A 19332-nucleotide genomic window follows, 5' to 3' on the forward strand; every position below is an offset into this window, starting at 1 on the left:
ACATTATTGGATTAAGTTTAGCCTTACTGTATTAAGTTTATATATCATTGTGGGCCAGGGATTGTATGAAATTCCATGGGGATGGGGCGGGGGGGGGGAGGGCGGGACTACAGCCATCCAGGAGCTAAGAGAGGGTCATTAGGTAAATTAACTCAGGTTGCAACACACCTCTCGAAAGGTACAGGTTTGAATATACTGGTTCAAACTGGGTTCTCTGGAGACCTGCAAACAAAGAAAGGTCTTCTGTACTTCTTGAGTTTAAACTGATGCAGGACTTTCTGTCCAAGGGGAGACGCAGTCCTTCCTGAGAATGGTTGTATGTGGAAGGACTTGACCTATTTGTGGACGTGCTTGTTCTGAGTTAACAGCTCTCAGTCCTTATGGAAAAACCCTTATGTAGGGTTTGAAGGATTGACTCCTAACCGTGCCTCCCAATAAATGTCTTGTCTACATTCCACTACTTTTGTTCTTTTTTTATATTGGTATTTGTTTTATTTGCATTATATTTTTGTTTTGTGTACCTTTTTAAAGTTTATTATTTAGCAACTCATTTTAAACTCATTATAGCAGTTATAATTATTTAAATTACTATTTAATACTAGCTTAAAGCACAAACCAGGGGGTGCAAGATTATTTTTATGGAATAGCCTACTAGGGTATAATACATTATATGCTTGATTTGCCTTTAAAGCATTTTTTGTCATTTTAATTTTTCTTTTCTTTTAATTATATTATAAACTGGTTCAAAATATTTATTACTACAGGTAATTTAGGTGTGAAACAGAACATAGACCAATTAAAGTAACATTTTCTGCATTTATACTAGAAGCGGGGTTTTTTAGCCACTACACAATAATTATTATTAGCACAGACAGTTTTTACTTTACCAGCGTCAGTGTTTCAGCCATACTGTGCAATTTGAAGACTGTTTCCCCAAAGTGAATCCACATACTGGCAACTCTGTCTGTAAGACTTTACAGCTGCACACGTAAGTGTCTCCCAGGTGTGAACAGCAGTAGAAGCCTGGGGCTTTCCCAATCTTGCATTGTCTTGCAACAAAGGGAAAACAATTTTTTTCACACCATATGGGTTTCAGTGGTTTTACATTTAAGTTCATGGAATTGGATCCTTGTTAATTTTTTTGCACTGCACCAACTGGAATCTTTCTTGTACCAAATTTTAACTTGTTTGTGGTAAGAGGGCAAGTTTTCTTGCTGCATATAACTTAGTCACTTTTACTTTGTATAGCTTGTATATCCCCCACGTACATGTTATTAGCACACATTGACTTAATTCCATACTTCCTTAAAACAATTACAAGATCACATATGTTATATACAGTTAACAAAGCTTCATTAATGAGTTATTGGTTTTGCTTATTTAATGGATATAGTACTTTTGCTGCTGTCTACTGTCAAAGTGCTTGATTGTTTCCACAGCATCTCTGTTAGCAAAATAGTGATTTCAAACAGTCTAGTTCCTGTGCCAGTCCTGTTAAGTTTCTTTTAGTGTAGTTGCCCCCCCCACCTTAGCACTCTTACACATTAAAGTATACATTTTTGTCTAGAAAGTCCTTTTAATGGTGGTTAAGCATATTTTACCTATTTTTAGTGAGCACAATTCTTTACGGTAATTGCAGATTGGTAATATTAATAACACAGACGTGTACAAAGATGTTCAGTTTATTTATAATATTTCCTAAACCATTTGAACCTGTTTCCAGTCTAGGACATTTTAATCTTTATTTCCAGAACTCCACCGTATGGTTTTTGTGTTTACTCCCTTAGTAACATGTATTTTTACATCATACTGAAACAGAACTTTTGGATAGGATTTCAGTGGTTGGATGTTTTTTATAGTGTTTTTGAATGGGCACTGCACCATTCAAAGTAGCTCCATCATCCATAAATATAACGTATTGAAACAGAATATGGATGACACTTTTGAATAAGGTTTTGGTGGTTGGGCTACAACAGTCAGCTTGGGGTTGTTTGTTTTAATGGGAACAGGGGTTTCCAACCAAGGGCTCATGACCATCCTGCCCTTCTCATATTGCTAAATGCGAGGCAGGTTTCCAGCTGTATGTGAGGGTGGTCCAAGTATGGGACACATTGTGAACTTCTGTAATAAGGTACATATTTCTGCCAAATTTAGATTTCAAGTACCCCCTCCTACCTTCCAAGGTAGTCTAATTAAATATTGCTTTTTCTACAGGTTAATAATGAAATGTATTTTAAAACACCTTCTGTCTCTTCAATCAAAAATGCATTGTCATCTATAAGTAGAAAGGAGGGTGCTCTAAGATCACACTTAACAGAAGCCTTAAACATTTCTGTTACAAGATCTATAAACACTTCAAATAATAGATTAGTATCTTCACCTCATTTGGATCCTGAAAACAGGTTAGTGAATAAGTGCAAAGTAGCTTTCCATTCATCTCAGGAATAAATAATTTGCAGATGAAAATAATTATGGTGTTTGTAATATGTCAATTGCCAGGCTGTGCCAGCCATAATAATGATTGATGTGTTATCTGAGCTATTATGATAGCTGTCAGACATTAGATCAGATGCTTTCTGAAGAGTGGAAAGCAAATGTAGGGAGCATTTTGCTAACAAGGAGGAAGATTGATTACCTATTTCTCTTAGTCAGGAAAGACTGCTTTGTGTTAGCTGTCTTTCCAGTATATTTTTCCAAACAAGCTTCCATTGCAGGTAACCTTTTATTATATTGTCACTTCTTGGCCCAAAGTTTATTAGTCTGTTTCATGATATAGTGTGAAAACAAGTCAATTGCTAGGTTACTATAAAAATAATGGTTGATATGTTCCCTGACTGACTAGTGATATGTAGTTTTTTCTTAGCATAACATTCTTTCTAGTCAGAGCCTCTCTGCTGACATCTGTTCCATTCAAGAACACCTTTCTCTTGAAAGACAGACTTGGCCTGTCTTTCTGCTAATTACCTCTAATTCTGAATTAGTTAACTAAAGATGTTGTTGCTTCCATTGTCCCAAATAGCCTTGGATGAATCCTTTTGATTCAGTCCAGCCATGAAACCTGATCTCTTCTAATGTTCTTAACTGTACCAAGCACAACCAACAGTCTCACTATAATAGATAAGCAGAAAGACATCCTCTCTTATTCACTATGTATAGCGTCAGTTCACTCAATGTCCAGTTTTCAGGAGCACTCCAAAATGGTAGGATTCATGACTCCTAAAGTTGACCTCAAAATTTAGAAATTAAAAAGTGCAGATGATTGTCTAGAATCACCAGTGCAGTCCAACAAATGTGTACTTTATTTTCATAAGCACTGTTCACACAAACTTTGAAATTATACAGTTGGGAAACTAGAAATTATTTTGAATAATGTAGTAGTTTGCACTAGCTGATTATTTCATTTCTTCCCTCCCCCGCCCTCCCCAGCCTTAAACGGAAGATTTCTGGTTGTTCACCTATTACTTCAAAGACACCACGATTAAATAACCACACATTTGACAATCACACTGAAGATGACGATGATGAGGACGTCATCATCTTAGAGGAGAGCAGTACTCCAAAGCCTGCAGCAGACTGTGATGTTACAATAGTAAAAACTGAGCATATTAACATGGAACAAGGCAGCATGCAAGAGGAGCCTTGTGGTGCAGCTAGTTCAGAAGATAAATATGAGCAGTGGACTGCATCAACCCAAACTGAGATCCCAAGTTTAGTTGTTAAAAAGGAAGAAGTAGAAGATTATATAGATATGCAGTTACTCAGATCAACTTTGGAAACAAGCCAAGAAGAAATCATTAATGCTTCTGAGACATCTTCTGTGGATTTTAGCATCAAATTAAATGAACTAAGAAATCAGCTGCAAGTAGCAAACCAAGAAAAAGAAAATTACCGAAAACAGTGTGAAATGTTAACCAACCAGATGAAAATACTAGAGCAGAAGATACTAGAAATGAATGGTAACTATGTGAAAAAGGAAATGTGTCATCAGTCAACTGAGACTACTCTTATATTCCCAGATGACAAAGTAGAAAATTTTCAAGAGAAAAGTCCAGAAGAAGTGGCTATTTTATATGAGCAGGCCTTAAAAGAGATGGAAAAGCTAAAGGAACAGTGTAGTACTTTGCTAAATTTAAAAACGGAATGCAGCAAATGTTCTAACAATGAAAATAAAAATGAGGTGGATGAAATTGCTGTGCAACTTGATGATGTCTTCAGACAACTGGACAAATGCAATACTGAGAGAGATCAATATAAAAGTGAGGTATGTTTGCTAATATGGTTTATGGCAAGGTAAAGTGAATATACAGGACCTGTCTTTTTTTTTTTTTTTTTTTTTTTTTTTAACAGCTAGCTACAAAATTATTCACCAAGGCCCTGATCCTGTAATGAACTCCATCCACAGAGCTCCCTATGGCGTCAGTGAGGCTCCTTATGAGCAAAAAGAACAGCCACATCGAGTACACTGCAGGATCAGGGTCAAAATTTGTGGATGCAATTGCACATACAAATTATCATAATTATCCAGATGCAAATCAGTTAATTGGAAATAAATTAGGATTATCTCATTAGCTGACATCTCCTGTGTATATGCTAGATCTTGATTGTTGTAAATTGCTAGAGATGTGAATACCTTGTTAATTTTTTAGTATACTGTTACCTCTATTTCAAAAATTCAAGTATGAATATTTTTTTCAAATAGTTAAATTAAAAAAATTAACATAATTCTAGTAAATATATTTATCATGTATTGTGTGTTCAAGTAACACAACTAATAAAAACGGCTAGAAAAGATACCAAGCATTGAATTGGCAGAGACTAACTCTAACTTCTCTTTAGAAGTGATCCCTCCAGAGTAAGCTTGAGACACCCTGATAGACAAATATACAGGAGTTCTCATTGCTTTTGGGTAGTTCATTATTTGTTTTTGTTAATAAACGGAATAGATACCACTGGAGACTACATCTGCCATCTTTTAACTTCACTTCGACTCCTTTTCCCATTTACATGGGGTCGGAGGTGTCTGATTCTTCACTACTCCTTCCAGTCCATGGCACAGGTTTGTAGGTTTTGGAGTTCCAGTCCTTTTTTCTTCAAACTTCTCTTGACAGTCTTTCCATCGTGTCCTCTGTCTTCCATGTCCTTTCTTGCTGTCCTCCTTCTCCCATGCTTTCTTTGCTATCACTGAGAGTCCCAAATTCATCTTCCCCCTAATTTATTCCATGTGCACTCTGTTTACTCTCCGCTTGCCTGCCATTCTCTTCAGTATATTATTTTCTGTTATCCACTGTTGCCAAATCAGAGCAGGCAGGGACAGACAAATGCAGTGAACACTCTTCCTTTCAGTTTGTGAATTAATTGCAAGTTCCACTGTACTCCTGCCTTTTTCACTGCTATCCATGCACATTGTGGGGTTCTTTTCAGTTCTCCAGATAGACTCATAGACTTTAAGGTCAGAAGGGACCATTATGATCATCTAGTCTGACCTCCCGCATAATGCAGGCCACAAAAGCTAACCCACCCACTCTTGGAATAATTCTCTCCCTTGACTCAGCTGTTGAAGTCCCCAAATCATGATTTAAAGACTTCAAGTCACAGAGAATCCTCCAGCAAGCGACCCCTGCCCCATGCTGCGGAGGAAGGCGAAAAACCTCCAGGGCCTCTGCCAATCTACCCTGGAGGAAAATTCCTTCCCGACCCCAAATATAGATCTTGGTCCAGTAGCATGAAATATACTTCCCAAGCATACAGATTCTTTCTTCTCTCCAGAAACTTCAGTCAACAGCTCTTCTGTCACTCTTCCTTACTTGCATAATTGCAGTCTTTTGTGTTTACCTTCAAACTATGATCTTCAAACACAGATGCCTACTCTGATACCGTATTTACCAGTTCCTCTTTGCTGTCAGCCAAAAGGGCCAGATGGTCAGCATAGATTACCTTTCTCTATCTCCACAAGTTTGGTTCTCCTATTAACTCCATAACTAGGATGAAGAAAAGTGGACTCAGCACACTGCTTTGTCTGACTCCTACTGCCGCCTCAGAACTCTCTGAAATTCCATGTATTGTTACCATCTTAGCTCTTGACCCTCAATAAAGTTCCTCTATCCTATCCATTTCTGAAGTCCCCGTCCTATCGATTTCAATACGGCAAACAATGCAGAATCAAGTCGTATGCTTTGTCAATAAATGCTACATAGCAGTTACGCCCTCCATTTATAATTCTTTCAAACTTCTGTCTCATCGTAAATATAATGTCTGTAGTATTCCTTCCCTTCTTAAATCTCTTCTCCTATATTTTCCTCCACCTTGCACCAAAACCTTACCTCCAAAACTCTTTCAAGGACTTTGAGTCTGATTTAACCGAGTGATGCCCAATAAGTATTTGGATCATTTGCATTACCCATGCCCTCCCAGAGAGGCACAATCTATCCCATTCTCCAGTTAAGTGGGATCCCAGCAAACACATAGTAATGTATGAAGCGAGTATCTGCAATTGCCTTGATCATATCAACAGTTATCTCATCTTCACTTGCTGGCTTACCGTTCTTCATCTTATTCAGAGCTTTTACCTCCTCTACAGAGATCAATATCTCTTTGAGGCTTTTCCATGATTGTTGGAGGTGCTTGCAGTTGCAATTCTCTTCTTGTTTAACAGCCTTATGGAAAAAATATTTCCAATCTCTACTACACCTTTAGGGTTAGTCATCACACAGTTCCCATCCTTCATGCAGAAAGCTCTATCTTTTGTGTTTCATTTGTTCCTCTTTTTTGCCAACCCGTCTGACGAAGTTGGTATTCACCCATGAAAGCTTATGCTCCAATATATCTGTTAGTCTATAAGGTGCCACATGAGTCTTTGTTGCTTTTTACAGATCCAGACTAACACGGCTACCCCTCTGATACTTTCTTGACATCATCTTCCTCCAGCTTTCTGTATAATTCCTCTTCAGCCTCCATTGTCGCCTTAGCAACTGCCTTTTTTGCATGTTGTGTGCTTTTTTTATTCTCATCACAACCTGCTTTCTCAAACTCTTTAAATAATTATTTGTTTTTAATTACTTGTTATCCAAAAGTACCCTATCTTACCACTCATTCTGCCACATTACCTTCACTGCCTTAATGAAATGGGCAGAGATGGTGTCTGTAACCTCTGTTTGCCAGAAGCTGGGAATGGGCAACAGGGGATGGATCACTTGATTACCTATTCTGTTCATTCCCTCTGGGACACCTGGATTTGGCCACTGTCTGAGGACAGGATACTGGGCTAAATGGACCTTTGGTCTGACCCTGTATGGCTGTTCTTATGTTCTTAAACTTTCTTAATTCTCCCTCCACTCACTTCACTGTCTTTGGCAAAGCATGAAAACCTTCCTTTACTGTTTGGCAAACTTCCTTTCTGCCCCCTTACATAACTTAACTACCAGTGCAATTTCTTCCTCAATTTCACTGTCTTCCCTGTGTTCTCAGGTTATACATTTTAGCTATTAATACTTGTTATACTGAGTGAATATGTGGCAGAACAACCTTTGTCCTTCACCATTTTCATATGTTCTCTTACCAAAATATAATCTACCTGGGCTTTGCTTTTTCCACTATAATATAGCCTCATATGGGATTCTTTTTTTTTTTAAACAGTATTCACCACTGAACTCCCATTAAACACCACTTAACCCAGTTCTCGCCTTCTGTATTTCTTTTACCAAAGCCAAATTTACCCACCACTCCTTCTGTTGGGCTCCCTTCACCAACATGATTGCTGGTCACTAACAAGGTGTCACTCTCAACCATAACCACCAACTTTCCAGCTCATTTCTAAAGTTCTTCCTGTCTTCCATAGGTCTGCCTGATTGAGGAGCAAACTTTGACATCAAACAACCCTATTCTCTCTCATCAACCATACTACTATCAATCATTTTCCTCTTCTTTCTACCCTTTGACATCAGTGATCTGAGTTCATGATGAAAGCTACCCCATTCATTTTCTTTTTTTTCTCCAAACTAAAAAACTTTAAATCCATCTTTCAAGATTATACTTCTGCCTCTACACCATGTAGTTTCCTGCAGATATTGTATATGGATTTTCTTTCTAGCCATTGCCTCTACCACCTCTCCTGACCTACCCCTAAGTGAACCTACACTCCAAGTTGCTATTCTCAGGACTTTGCCAATTTGTCGCTGTTGCCTGGAAAAGTGTCGGTTACATGTTTTAAATACTTGCATTCAAAGAACACACCAAGAGCCTAGGAGCTAAGTAGCCCACTCATGGCTGACCCTGCTGTGGTTTTAATTTGGAGTTGACCTTCTCCTAGATCAGCTGCCATCCAAAGCTTCTGACACCCAATCTGGCATCTTTTGTGAGGAGTAAAATTTTCATTTTGGAGAGAAACCATTAATTTTTAAAAAAAAACTATTCTAAACAAAATTGCTGTGTGTGTTATGGAAATTGATCAGTTTTGGTAATTTGTCTCCATCTTTTTCAAAATATTTTTTTAGAGGAGAGTATCTATACTCTGCCATTACTTTTTGCTCACCAAGAATTAGCTAAAACCAAGAAAGTGACAGATAATTTTATAAACGAACAGGTTTTATTTTTGGAATTCACACAGGATGGATAAATTAGTTTTTAAAAGATCAGTTCTTTAAATGTTGCTAGTTATTTCCCTATCTTATAGTATTAAATTGCTAATGTGGATGTTTTGTATGTTTCTTTGGCTTTCTAATTGTTCATAGAATTTCAGATTTTATAGATTGCGCCCTTCCAAGTTTCATACTTAAAATGCTCATCTATGCTGAAAAAAAGTCAAGAGCCTCATTAATAGCCTTAATCTGAAAACAACACACACAGATACAGAATTGATAAGTAAATTGCCCATGTTGTGTTTGTACTCAACTCCACTTTTTGATATATTGAACTTCCACAAGTCAAGAAAGCTGAAATGCTTTGACCAGTCTATACTCAACCATCAGGGTTTGCAGTGTGAAATCAATGGAACTTGTGCTCCTAAATATGTTAAGTGCTTTTGAAAATCCAACTGTTAGGTGCCTAAATTAGCTTTAAGTGCCTAACTTTAGGCTTCTGTTTTTGAAAATTTTGGCATATGTAAAGTATGTTCACTAATGTATTGAAAGTCTTAACTTCTGATTGTTAATATTGAAGCAATTTGTTTTGAATGGAAAGATTTTATGGCACTAAGACTTTTTAATAACTACAATTTTAACCTCTGATACCACAAACACTTGTGTACACTCATGGTGGTTTCAAGCAGATGAGTAGTCACATTGAAGAAAATCTGATATTAATGTGAGCAGAATTACGTACCTGCTTAAGTGTTTGCAGGATCATGGTTTTAATTTTCAATATTTTGTTTTCCTGTAGCATTTTTGTAAAATATAGATATGATACCCAACTAGTAGTGACATTTTTAGAAAGCATAATTTAGTTAATTTTAATTTATTGCAGTAAAACAAATTTTCAGATTAGTTTTTTAAAGTATCAGTAAACTTCTTTTAAAAATCAAGTGATTTGATCATTAGTTAAGCCAATGATTTAAATTGCCTTATTTTTAAATTACTCCACCTTGACTTCAGAAGTATAAAATTAACTTACTTTGATTTACCTGTCTCAGATTGAACTGCTGGAAATGGAAAAAACTCAAATTGGTTTTCAGTGCGAAGAGCTTAAAAGAGAAGTTGCACAGTTAAAAGCTACAATTCCTCAAGTGGTAGCATGTGCAAATGATTCTACAACCAGTAACATTGAAGATCCTGTCAGTTATTCTGATGAAGAAAGGTATCGCTTTTCTTTCTTTTAGACCAGAAATTTGCCTGGAATAGCCTATCGGGCTTGTACCTTAAAACCCTGTCAAAGTTCATGATTGATTCTGTAATCTTTTGTGGCTTTCTGAATCTTCACTGCCCCTTCTTTTCCCTGCTAATGTTCACAATTTATCTTCCAAAAAATATTTCAGGTTAATTTATGTATAATATGGTCCAGATTGCAAGTGTTAAAGAATCTAAATGTAGTTTGTCTGAAAATCCTAAAAAAAATAAAATAAAAATAGAAGAAATAAGGTTTCTCTTTATTCAGGTAGAACAATGGCTTTTTATTGGCGTTAACAGCTTGCTTACTTACCGCTATACAAGGCACAGAAGACATTGTCCATTTTCTCAGGCGTTTTTACTCCAAATGTATATTAGCACAGGTCTACACTACAAAATTAAGTCAATGTAAGTTACGTTGACCTACAGCCAGCGCAGTAATTAAATCAGCTGTTCATGTCCACACTACCCTCCTTGTGCCAATGGTATGCGTCCTCACCAGGTGCGCCTGCATCGACTTAAGTGGGGGCATTGCAGGGGGCTGACAGGCAGAGCCCCACCACTGCAGGGTTGACAGTTGGTGCGGGGCTGACTGTGGGAACCCTCTGCCCTAGGGCTGTATGTTTCAGTGGGGCTGGTGCTGATGGCGGTGGGTCCTGATGGCACTGACCTGCCCCGCGCGGGGGCCCTGGGGCTGGTGCTCATGGCAGCTGGCCAGTCAGCAGGGCTGGCCCTGATGGCACTGGCTGACCCCACATGGGGGGGCTGATGGCAGGCTGCCTGCCCCATACGGAGGTGATAGGGCAGGGATGATGCCACCAGCATGCCCCATGCGGAGGCGACGGGAGGGCTGGGGAGGCTGGCCAGGCTGGGGCTGATGGTGGTCAGCCAGTGGTTGGCCCCATGCAGGAGAGGCGGGGCTGGTGGCATGGGCTGGCCTGCTCTGCCCCGCCCGGGAGCAGCTGGGGTTGATGGCACCAGCTGGCGGACGGCCCTGCCGCCCACTGGCCGGTGCCATCGGCCCCAGTCCCGCTTGCCCCTACATGGGGCTGCGGTGGCTGGCCCCATGTGGGGGAAGCGAGGCTGGGGCTGATGGCACTGGCTGGCTCCATGCAAGGGCAACGGGGCTTGGGCTGTCAAAAGCAGCAACAGGTGATGTAAGCAACTTAACTACATCGACCTAAGCACACTCTTTTGCGCACGGAGGTGAAGTTATTAGGTCAGCGTAGTGGACAACTTACTCTAGTGTAGATGCGTAATAAAATTAGGTCAATGTAAGCTTCCTTATGTTGACCTAACTCTGTAGTGTAGACTAGGCCTTAAATGTTCTTTGTTATGGATTACTGACACCCTTCTTCAAATGTTACTGCAAATTGTAGTAATAGATTGAGTTACCATTCCATACAAGTCTGTTCAGAATTGTCACTGCTAGCCAGATCTCTAGTGTTAGGTTTGAGTTGTAGCTGCATCAGTTGTGATCGTTCCTCTGTCTGCCAGCATTTTCTTTGCTGTTGGCCTCCAACTTTGATGTCTTGTACTGCCTGGAAGGATTTGCGGATTATTTGAATTTGTTGCACTAGTGGCCATCCACAAATCAGGCTGGGACTTATCAACAGAATGGATGCTAACCTGGAAGGAAGTGCAGGCAGAAGGAAGAGAGAGAAAAAGGATGGTTGAGTTGGAAGTAACTTTGAGCAGCAGAGAGGCATGGGGTGAGAAAATGAACACAGGAAAGCAAGAATAAGAGAAGGAACACAGAAAAAATAAACAGGAGGAGGAAAGGAAAGTAGGAAAGAGGCTGAAGCAGAAAAAAACCTATAGAGTGTAACAGAAAAATATAGCTAAAACATAGCTTTACACACCTATTGTAGCTTTATTTTTAAGGTAGTTCTTGGACAAATTAATTTCTCTTTCCAGCAGATATTTCCCCCCCTCCTTTTGTCTGTCTCTAGAGGTGGCTTTCAGTGTGTGCCTCACACTTGGGCCAGATGTGCCATGCCCTATCATGTTTCTGCATGTACTTCCAATTTTTAATACTTTGGAATTGTTTTGAGAAAGCAAAATGGAGATTGAAGTAAGGTATCTGGGTCAGTATTTGGGTTTGTGCTACCCAAACAAATAAACACAATCCCTTTCATTTTGCTTCAAAAGAGCCTCTGTTTTGTGATGATGAGGATGGAACCAAGTTCTGCCCTCAGTGTTTGTTTAAAACGGAATGAGCATGTAATCCTCCAGCTCAGGAACTGTGGTGCTCAAACCTTGGAAAAAACTGGTCCAGCTAGATCCTTGCCTTGAGTTACTTCATGGATTACTTTAAATTAAATTTCATCATGTCTTATATTGGCTGATATGTTTCTTTGTAAAACTCAGATTTGCAGAACCTTCTCTTTTCAGTAAGGCAGTCATATTGTTTATAAAGTTCAATATAAAATGTTATGGACTGTAATCTCAGAATTTATCTGCACTTTATATAAAAATCTTCCTTAATATGATCAACATTATCTCCTTACAGCCTGAAACTGCGATCCCTCCGAGTTAACGTTGGACAGCTACTGGCCATAATTATGCCTGATCTAGATTTGCAGCAAGTAAATTATGATGTTGATATAGTTGATGAAATTTTAGGACAAGTTGTGGAACAAATGCATGAAATCACCACTACTTAATATCCTTTACTGAAGACATTAAGACACTTGCTGAATCTTCCACTATATTGTATGGTTTCCAAATTGTAAAGACTGGTTTTGTTTTTGTTTGAGTAATTTAGATATAAATCCAGTGTAAAATATATATATATACTGTGTGCACTCAGGTGTCACAAATACTGTGGGTACTTTTCACGTACCTTTAACTTTCTCCTTAAAGGAACAGTCAACATTGACAGGCCGTGGATGTACCTAACTTATTAAGAATTTTGTTTTAAAAATAAATGTTTGTAATTAAACTTGCAAATATTTTCTATTACTTTGGAATCTTAAGCAGTTTTTACAGAGCTTTTCATTTTGCTTTTAACTGTTGTATTCTCAGTGATCCTTAAATGTATTTGTTCCCCCAAAACTAAACTTACCCTCTCTGATCCCCCTCCAAAAACAAACCACAATAGCATTGTTGTAAATACCAGTATTCTGCTTGTAAACAATAATGAAACAGGCAAGTTTTGTGCATTTGCCTTTACTTATGATCAAATATAGTTGGGACATGAAATTTTTGGGCTATGGTCCCTGGTAGCAATATGGGTTGTTGGGTTTTTTTGTACAACAAGGGTCTGATCCTGACACGTGCTAATACCTGCAATTCCCACCAAAGCCAGTGGGAATTGCAGATGCTCATACCACTCAGAAGCATACTGCTGTGGTACTAACCACAAGTAGGCATAGTTTTGGTATGTGCTGTGTGAGCTTATTCATAGCTCTGCTGATGCATCTCAATACTGACCTGAAATACTACCATTTTAATACTACCCCCTTGAGTGAAGACTGCGAATCATGTTAAATTGTATAGTGGTTTTGTGATGTTGGCAAATACAGAATAGGGACAAGATATGTCCTAAAATAAAAAACCTCAGAACATTGAATTGTTGCAATATTAATTACTGACTCTGCCATAGAAACCCCCCTTTGTTAGCTTTTTTTTTGAAATGACACTACTGTAATCAATCTGTCTCCTAATTTAGCTTCCCATGAAAATACCTATATTGCAGCATGCTGTATGATTACAATGGGCTACTCAGTTTTAGAGGAATTATGTAATTAAAAGGGCATTTAAGTTAAAGATACTTTTAAAAACAAATTAATTACCTTACTGATGGTGGTAATGACCAATGAATTTATTAAAGCTGAAAACTTAAATCTAATTTGCTTTCACTGTTTATGCTGTTTTAAATTTTGCACATTTTTTATGGACAAAAAATGGGCTAGTCCTTTTGTTTCTAGTCTCTTTTCCTGGTTCTCATGTATCAGCACTGTGCTGCAATATCTGCAAAACAGGTGAATGTTTAAATTTAAGTGTTGAGGACAAATATGGGGATAGTGATGGTATGCTCCTTCAAACCATCTTTTTTTTCCCCAGCCAACAGAGGTGTCCTTCTCATTTGACTAGTGATCTAAACAAAAATTTTCAATTAAAACCTTAAACAATCATGAAAACATCCCTTTAATATTAAACATATTAATGTGAAATATCTGTTTCTACAAAACCTACATTTTTTGGCTTAAGCAACCTTACTGTCCTGTTTAAATTAGGTTGCATTCCCTTAGTTGTACTATGCTAGTCTGTTTAGCGTAAGAGTATCTTGAATACCTGATCTAGTATTATGCTAGTAGGGATAAAGAAATACTATTGTGCTTATAATGGCTAAATTTAATGTTTAATTTTGAACAGGTAGCTGAAATATGACTTAGGTATATGAACATTGTTTTTTTGATAAACTGGTGTGCAATTTTTCATTTTGTCATTGTTTATTTATTTTCTCAGTGTTTTGTCCAGATACTTCTGTAGTTGAATTTATTATAGATGACTGGTAAAATATGTCTATATTGAAAATTAAAAATTTATACTGTACATTTAAATTTTGAGGAACAGCGGGTAAATGGAAGTAAGTTTACTTGTTAAAGTACATAGATGTATTTTTTTGTAAAAAGCACATTCTGGTTTTCTGTCAGATCAAAACTTTTAACTGGTCAATAAAAAAATAATTTTGTTTTAAATAAGAATATGCATACTAGCTATCTCCTGCTTTATTTTAACATTCGTCCTTACGAGAAATCTGGCCTTCACTTTACCATGCAGCCTTTCAGAAGAATGTCAAATTGCTTGCTTCTGTAAACCGCACTAAGTGTTGTTCTGTCACTCTCTTTAGCAGTTAGACCACATATAGATGTTTGACTCTATTTCCATGCTAAGAGACCTGATTCTTTAACTCCAGTGCTGGAGGCTAGTGTTTTCATGTTCTGAAGTCCCAGGTTCAATGCCAGATTTCCTAAACAAAGGATGTTGGTACTGTCACAGTTCAGAGCAACTGCATCTCTGCTCCCACTCTGTGGTCCAGCAAGGGCACCCATTTTTAGCTCCCAGCTGTCACATCTCTCTCCCTCCTAATGAAGTTATTTCCAGGCTGCACAGTTCCCTGCCTGTACTGTGAATTCCCCAGCAGTCAGACTGCCTAAGCAGGCCTGTTTTACTTTTCTTGTCAGGGACCGTAAACAGTGTAAGCGCCACAATTAAGTTACCACACAGCTCTTTCTAAGCAAGCACATTTATTCTTAAGGTAAAAAAATTACAGAAAAAACATTAAAACAATAAAAGAATGTACACATACACTAAACTTACTAGAGATCACACCCCATCTTCCACAAGGGCTCTAGTCTGTCAGTCCTTTCAACACTTTCCTGAGGATTGGGGCCCTCCCCATTTGCTGGATTAGAAGGAAAGCTCTCCATTAGTTTTACCTCTAAACAAAATTCCTTCTTTTTTGGTCCCTGGAGAGTTCAGTTTGAACAAGTATATGCAAGACTCCAGTCAGTGCTAGCTCTCTGGAAGTGTTACAACTGGAGTGAATTTGCCTAACCCCACCCCTCCACTCAGCTTGGTTCCTGGAAGACTCTGGTCTCCCTCCCCACATAGAATTGCATACAATCCATAGCCTACGAAACAAACTTCAAGAAGGTTGGGCAGTTTCCTGCAATACCCTGGACAAATCTGTCACAGGTACCTTTGGTTATCCAGTCTGTAACCACTAGACCAAGGGTCGGTAACCTTTTAGAAGTGGTGTGCCAAGTCTTCCTTTATTCACTCTAACTTAAGGTTTCGTGTGCCAGTAATACATTTTAATGTTTTTAGAAGGTCTCTTTCTATAAGTCTAATATATAACTAAACTATTGTATGTAAAGTAAATAAGGTTTTTAAAATGTTTAAGAAGTTTTATTTAAAATTAAATTAAAATGCAGAGCCCCCCGGACCTAGGCAGTGTGAGTGCCACTGAAAATCAGCTCGCGTGCTGCCTTTGGCACACGTGCCATAGGTTGCCTACCCCTGCACTAGACCACACGCTGCTCCCAAAGCCAGCAATGGAAACCAAGATTCCCAATGCCCAGCATTCCACAAAAGCTTGTGTGTAACCCACTGGCAATGTGCCATTCCTCCCTGTAAGGGCTAGTCCATGTAAAGAATAGCAGCATACTCCACCCCTGTGCGTGCACACCAGCACCACCACTAGTTATATCTTGACATGGAAGAGGTCTGTGCTGTGGACTGGAAGGCAGTGGGTTCCAACCTTGCAGATGACCCAGATAGGGTGGAAAAAATACATTATATATAAAACTCAGTTTAAGAGCCCTGAAGCACTTGTTGAAATGATTTTATATTGCAAAATATATTTGGAAGTGAAATTGGATGTTGTACTAATATATACTTTACTGCTGTATTTTTACTTATGTTTGGTTCAGAGTAATCCATGGAAGACTCTCTCTGTAACCAAAGAGTAGATTCTTGCTGTGTAAGCTCCAAAAAGGCCAGAACTTAAGTTTAATAACTTATCTTTCCAGAAAGTAATCCTCATTCTGAAAAGTGTAACATTGGCACTTATTGGAGATTGAGTGACTTAGGGCATTACTACTTGAGCTACAGAGCAGTGCCTCTCAACCTTTCCAGACTACTCTACCCCTTTGAGGAGTCCGATTTGTCTTATGTACTCCCAAGTTTCACCTCACTTAAACTACTTCCTTACAAAATCAGACAAAAATAGAAGTGTCACAGCACACTATTACTGAAATTGCTTACTTTCATTTTTAATCTATAATATAAAGTGGAATATAAATATTGTACTTACATTTCAGTGTATAGAATAGAGTAATATAAACACATCATAAAATTTTGGTTTGTACTAACTCTGCTAGTGCTTTTATTGTAGCCTGTTATAGAACTAGGCAAATATCTAAATGAGTTAATGTACCCCTGGGAAGACCTCTGCATACCCCCACAGGTACTCCTACCCCTCTTTGAGAACCACTGCTACAGAGCATTTCAGCACTAGGTCATTTGTTTGAACTGTGCCCAGCTCCGCAAGGATTAAAAATTGTTCCCATATAACATGTGTTTGGTATGAGGTTAAGTATAGCAAGACCTAAATTTGCAAGGGTTGGCCATTTTGTAATTATGACACACATTTGGGGATGAGCAAAGGGAATTCAAAAGTCAGAAGACAGACCAAAACACCATTTAATCTTTGGCACATAATCATGGGCTTTTGTAAAAGTCTCACAATTTTAGGGTTTGAATCATTATTTTTGAACTTTTGGGGTTGTGAATACTGAACTCTAACATCATGCATTCAGATGGGCTACAGAAAAGGCTGTAACTGTTAATTGAGTACAGCAGAAGTTGCTGTGGGGTCTGCACCCAGCCTCTGTCTCGCCTCACACCATATTCCCTGTTGTATTACAACTACAGCTGGTACCAGCAGCAGACCCAGGGGAAGAGATGAGGAACAGGTGCCAGGCTGTCTCCAGCCAGTCCCTCAGCCAGCTCCCAACCACAGGATTGTACCCCTACCTCCCCCAGCTTCCTTCCCAAACAGCCAGCCGCTGCCCCCCCCCCAAACACCTGTTAGCAATTTGACTCACTCCAGCACCCCTCTCCCCACAGTTTTAGCAGTCACCCACCTTGACAGCCTAGCATCCACCCTTTACACACACCAGGCACCCTCCTCCACTCAGTAGTCTAGCAGCCCTGGGGCTAATTGCCAAGTTTTGTGCAATTTCATGTCACCTGACATCCTGCTACTGCTCTGGGCAGAATGTGTTGGCCATCAGATGAAGCGTATGGTCGTATGAAAACGTGCAAGAATGCAAATTAGATTGCTACATAATTTGCATAAAATGCCACTAAGGGAACTTAACAAAATTTGGCAACTAGGAAATGGTGTAAATTCCAAAAACAAAGTTGAGATCCGGTGCTGTAACCCCTCTGCCACCCTGTAAAATGGGGACAATACTCAGCTTTATAAAGTGCTTTGTGATCTATGGATGAGGAGTCCATGTCGGGTTAGGTACAATTAATTTCAATAATCATAAGAGCAGTGCAACCGTTTCAATTCTGTTACCATTTCGGTATTCTCTAATGCCCCCACCCCCTTAATACTTACACAGGAAAATGTGCTTTAAGCAATTGTCTCTAACAAAAAAGACCCCCTGCTGCTCTATAGAGGGTAGGATCCCTATGGCTGTGCTAACCCCACGGCTCTGCCAGCGCCCACCTACCTGGAATGGCTTACAGGAGCCTGAAAGAACGGAGCAGACAGCTGGAGCGATTATGGGGAAGGGCCTTTTCTTATCTGACCCACTCTAGTGGAACGATTGAACTCGAGAAAGTTTCACTTTGCCACGGGAGGGGACTGAATGAACAGAGGAAAATACACTTGAATCTCCATCATTCTGTAAAGCAACACACACGCTCTGCCCCTATATGCATACACCCTGCTCCCCCCACCCTCCCTACACATACACCCTGCTCCCCTACCCCTACAAAGACACCCTGCCCCTACACACACACACACACCCTGCTCCCCCCACCCATCACACACACTTGCCCCTACACACACACCCTGCTCCCCCCTACCATCCCTGCACACACACACCCTGCCCCCTCCAACTCCTAGACAGACACTGGCCCTATACACAAACTCTGCTCCCTCCCACCCATACACACACAACTTGCTCCCCCTACACAGACACCCTGTCCCCTCTCTCCCACCCACCTCTACGCACACACACGTAATACACCCCCCACTTGTAGCTGTGCCTCGTAGCTTGGGACCGAGGCTCTGGGTTTAGCGGGGCGCGGGGGAGGCACGAGGCGGAACGCAGCGGCGCTGCCCAGCAGGTGGCGCTGTTGCCCCGTAACGTCCCCCGGGAACGAGTCAGCGGCGGGCGTGTCCCTTTCCCTGGACCCGGCCTTTATCGGACGCATGCGCGGTCGCTGCGGGGGAGCCGCGGCGCGCGCGCGGGAAAGGTGAACCTCGCCTGCCGTCCGGACCCGCCTCCTCTATTCCGCGCGCGCCAGCCTCAGGTAGGGGCGGCAGCGGGCTCGGGGCGCCCTTCCCCCCCCCCCCAGCGGCGCTACGGACGGGAGCTGGGGCACGGGGTGCAGGGGCGGGGCTAGGAGGAGGTGCCCCCTGCGGGGTGCATGTGACATGCTGGGCGTACAGAGCCCCAACTCTGTTGAGATGGGATTTGGTGAGGGGCGGCTAAAGGGCCGCATTCAGCCTTGCTGTGGCGTCCTAGAGTGTTCTGTATCCCAGGGGTGGGTTTGTGTCGCTCCAGGGTTCTCTTGTCAGGCTAACATTTCCGGGGGTGGGTTTTGTTCCAGAGATGGAGTATTTTGAAGGGGGCCTCTTCATTTGCAGGGATTTGTCAGCTTGACTTGCTTCACCTTCCTTTTAAACTTCATACTCTGTTTGGCAAACGAGTGCATATTTTACTTTAGTTTGATTCAAACCTTTAACTGTGCACCTCAGGCTTTG

The 19332-nt window shown here is 40.2% G+C and overlaps 1 protein-coding gene across 1 annotated transcript in view; it reads left to right on the forward strand.

The window, feature by feature from the left end:
• Positions 1–14493, forward strand: part of MORC3 (MORC family CW-type zinc finger 3) — a 48512-nt gene extending 34019 nt beyond the window's left edge. Inside the window, exons 14-17 of the mRNA XM_065405528.1 lie at positions 2215–2402; positions 3427–4261; positions 9623–9786; positions 12328–14493. Coding sequence (XP_065261600.1) covers positions 2215–2402; positions 3427–4261; positions 9623–9786; positions 12328–12481 — 1341 coding nt within the window. The 3' untranslated portion in view covers positions 12482–14493. The remainder of the gene's footprint in view (positions 1–2214; positions 2403–3426; positions 4262–9622; positions 9787–12327) is intronic.
• The last annotated feature ends 4839 nt before the right edge of the window (positions 14494–19332 follow it).

This window comes from Emys orbicularis, chromosome 1 (genome assembly GCF_028017835.1).
Source record: "Emys orbicularis isolate rEmyOrb1 chromosome 1, rEmyOrb1.hap1, whole genome shotgun sequence".
Classification (NCBI taxonomy): domain Eukaryota; kingdom Metazoa; phylum Chordata; order Testudines; family Emydidae; genus Emys; species Emys orbicularis.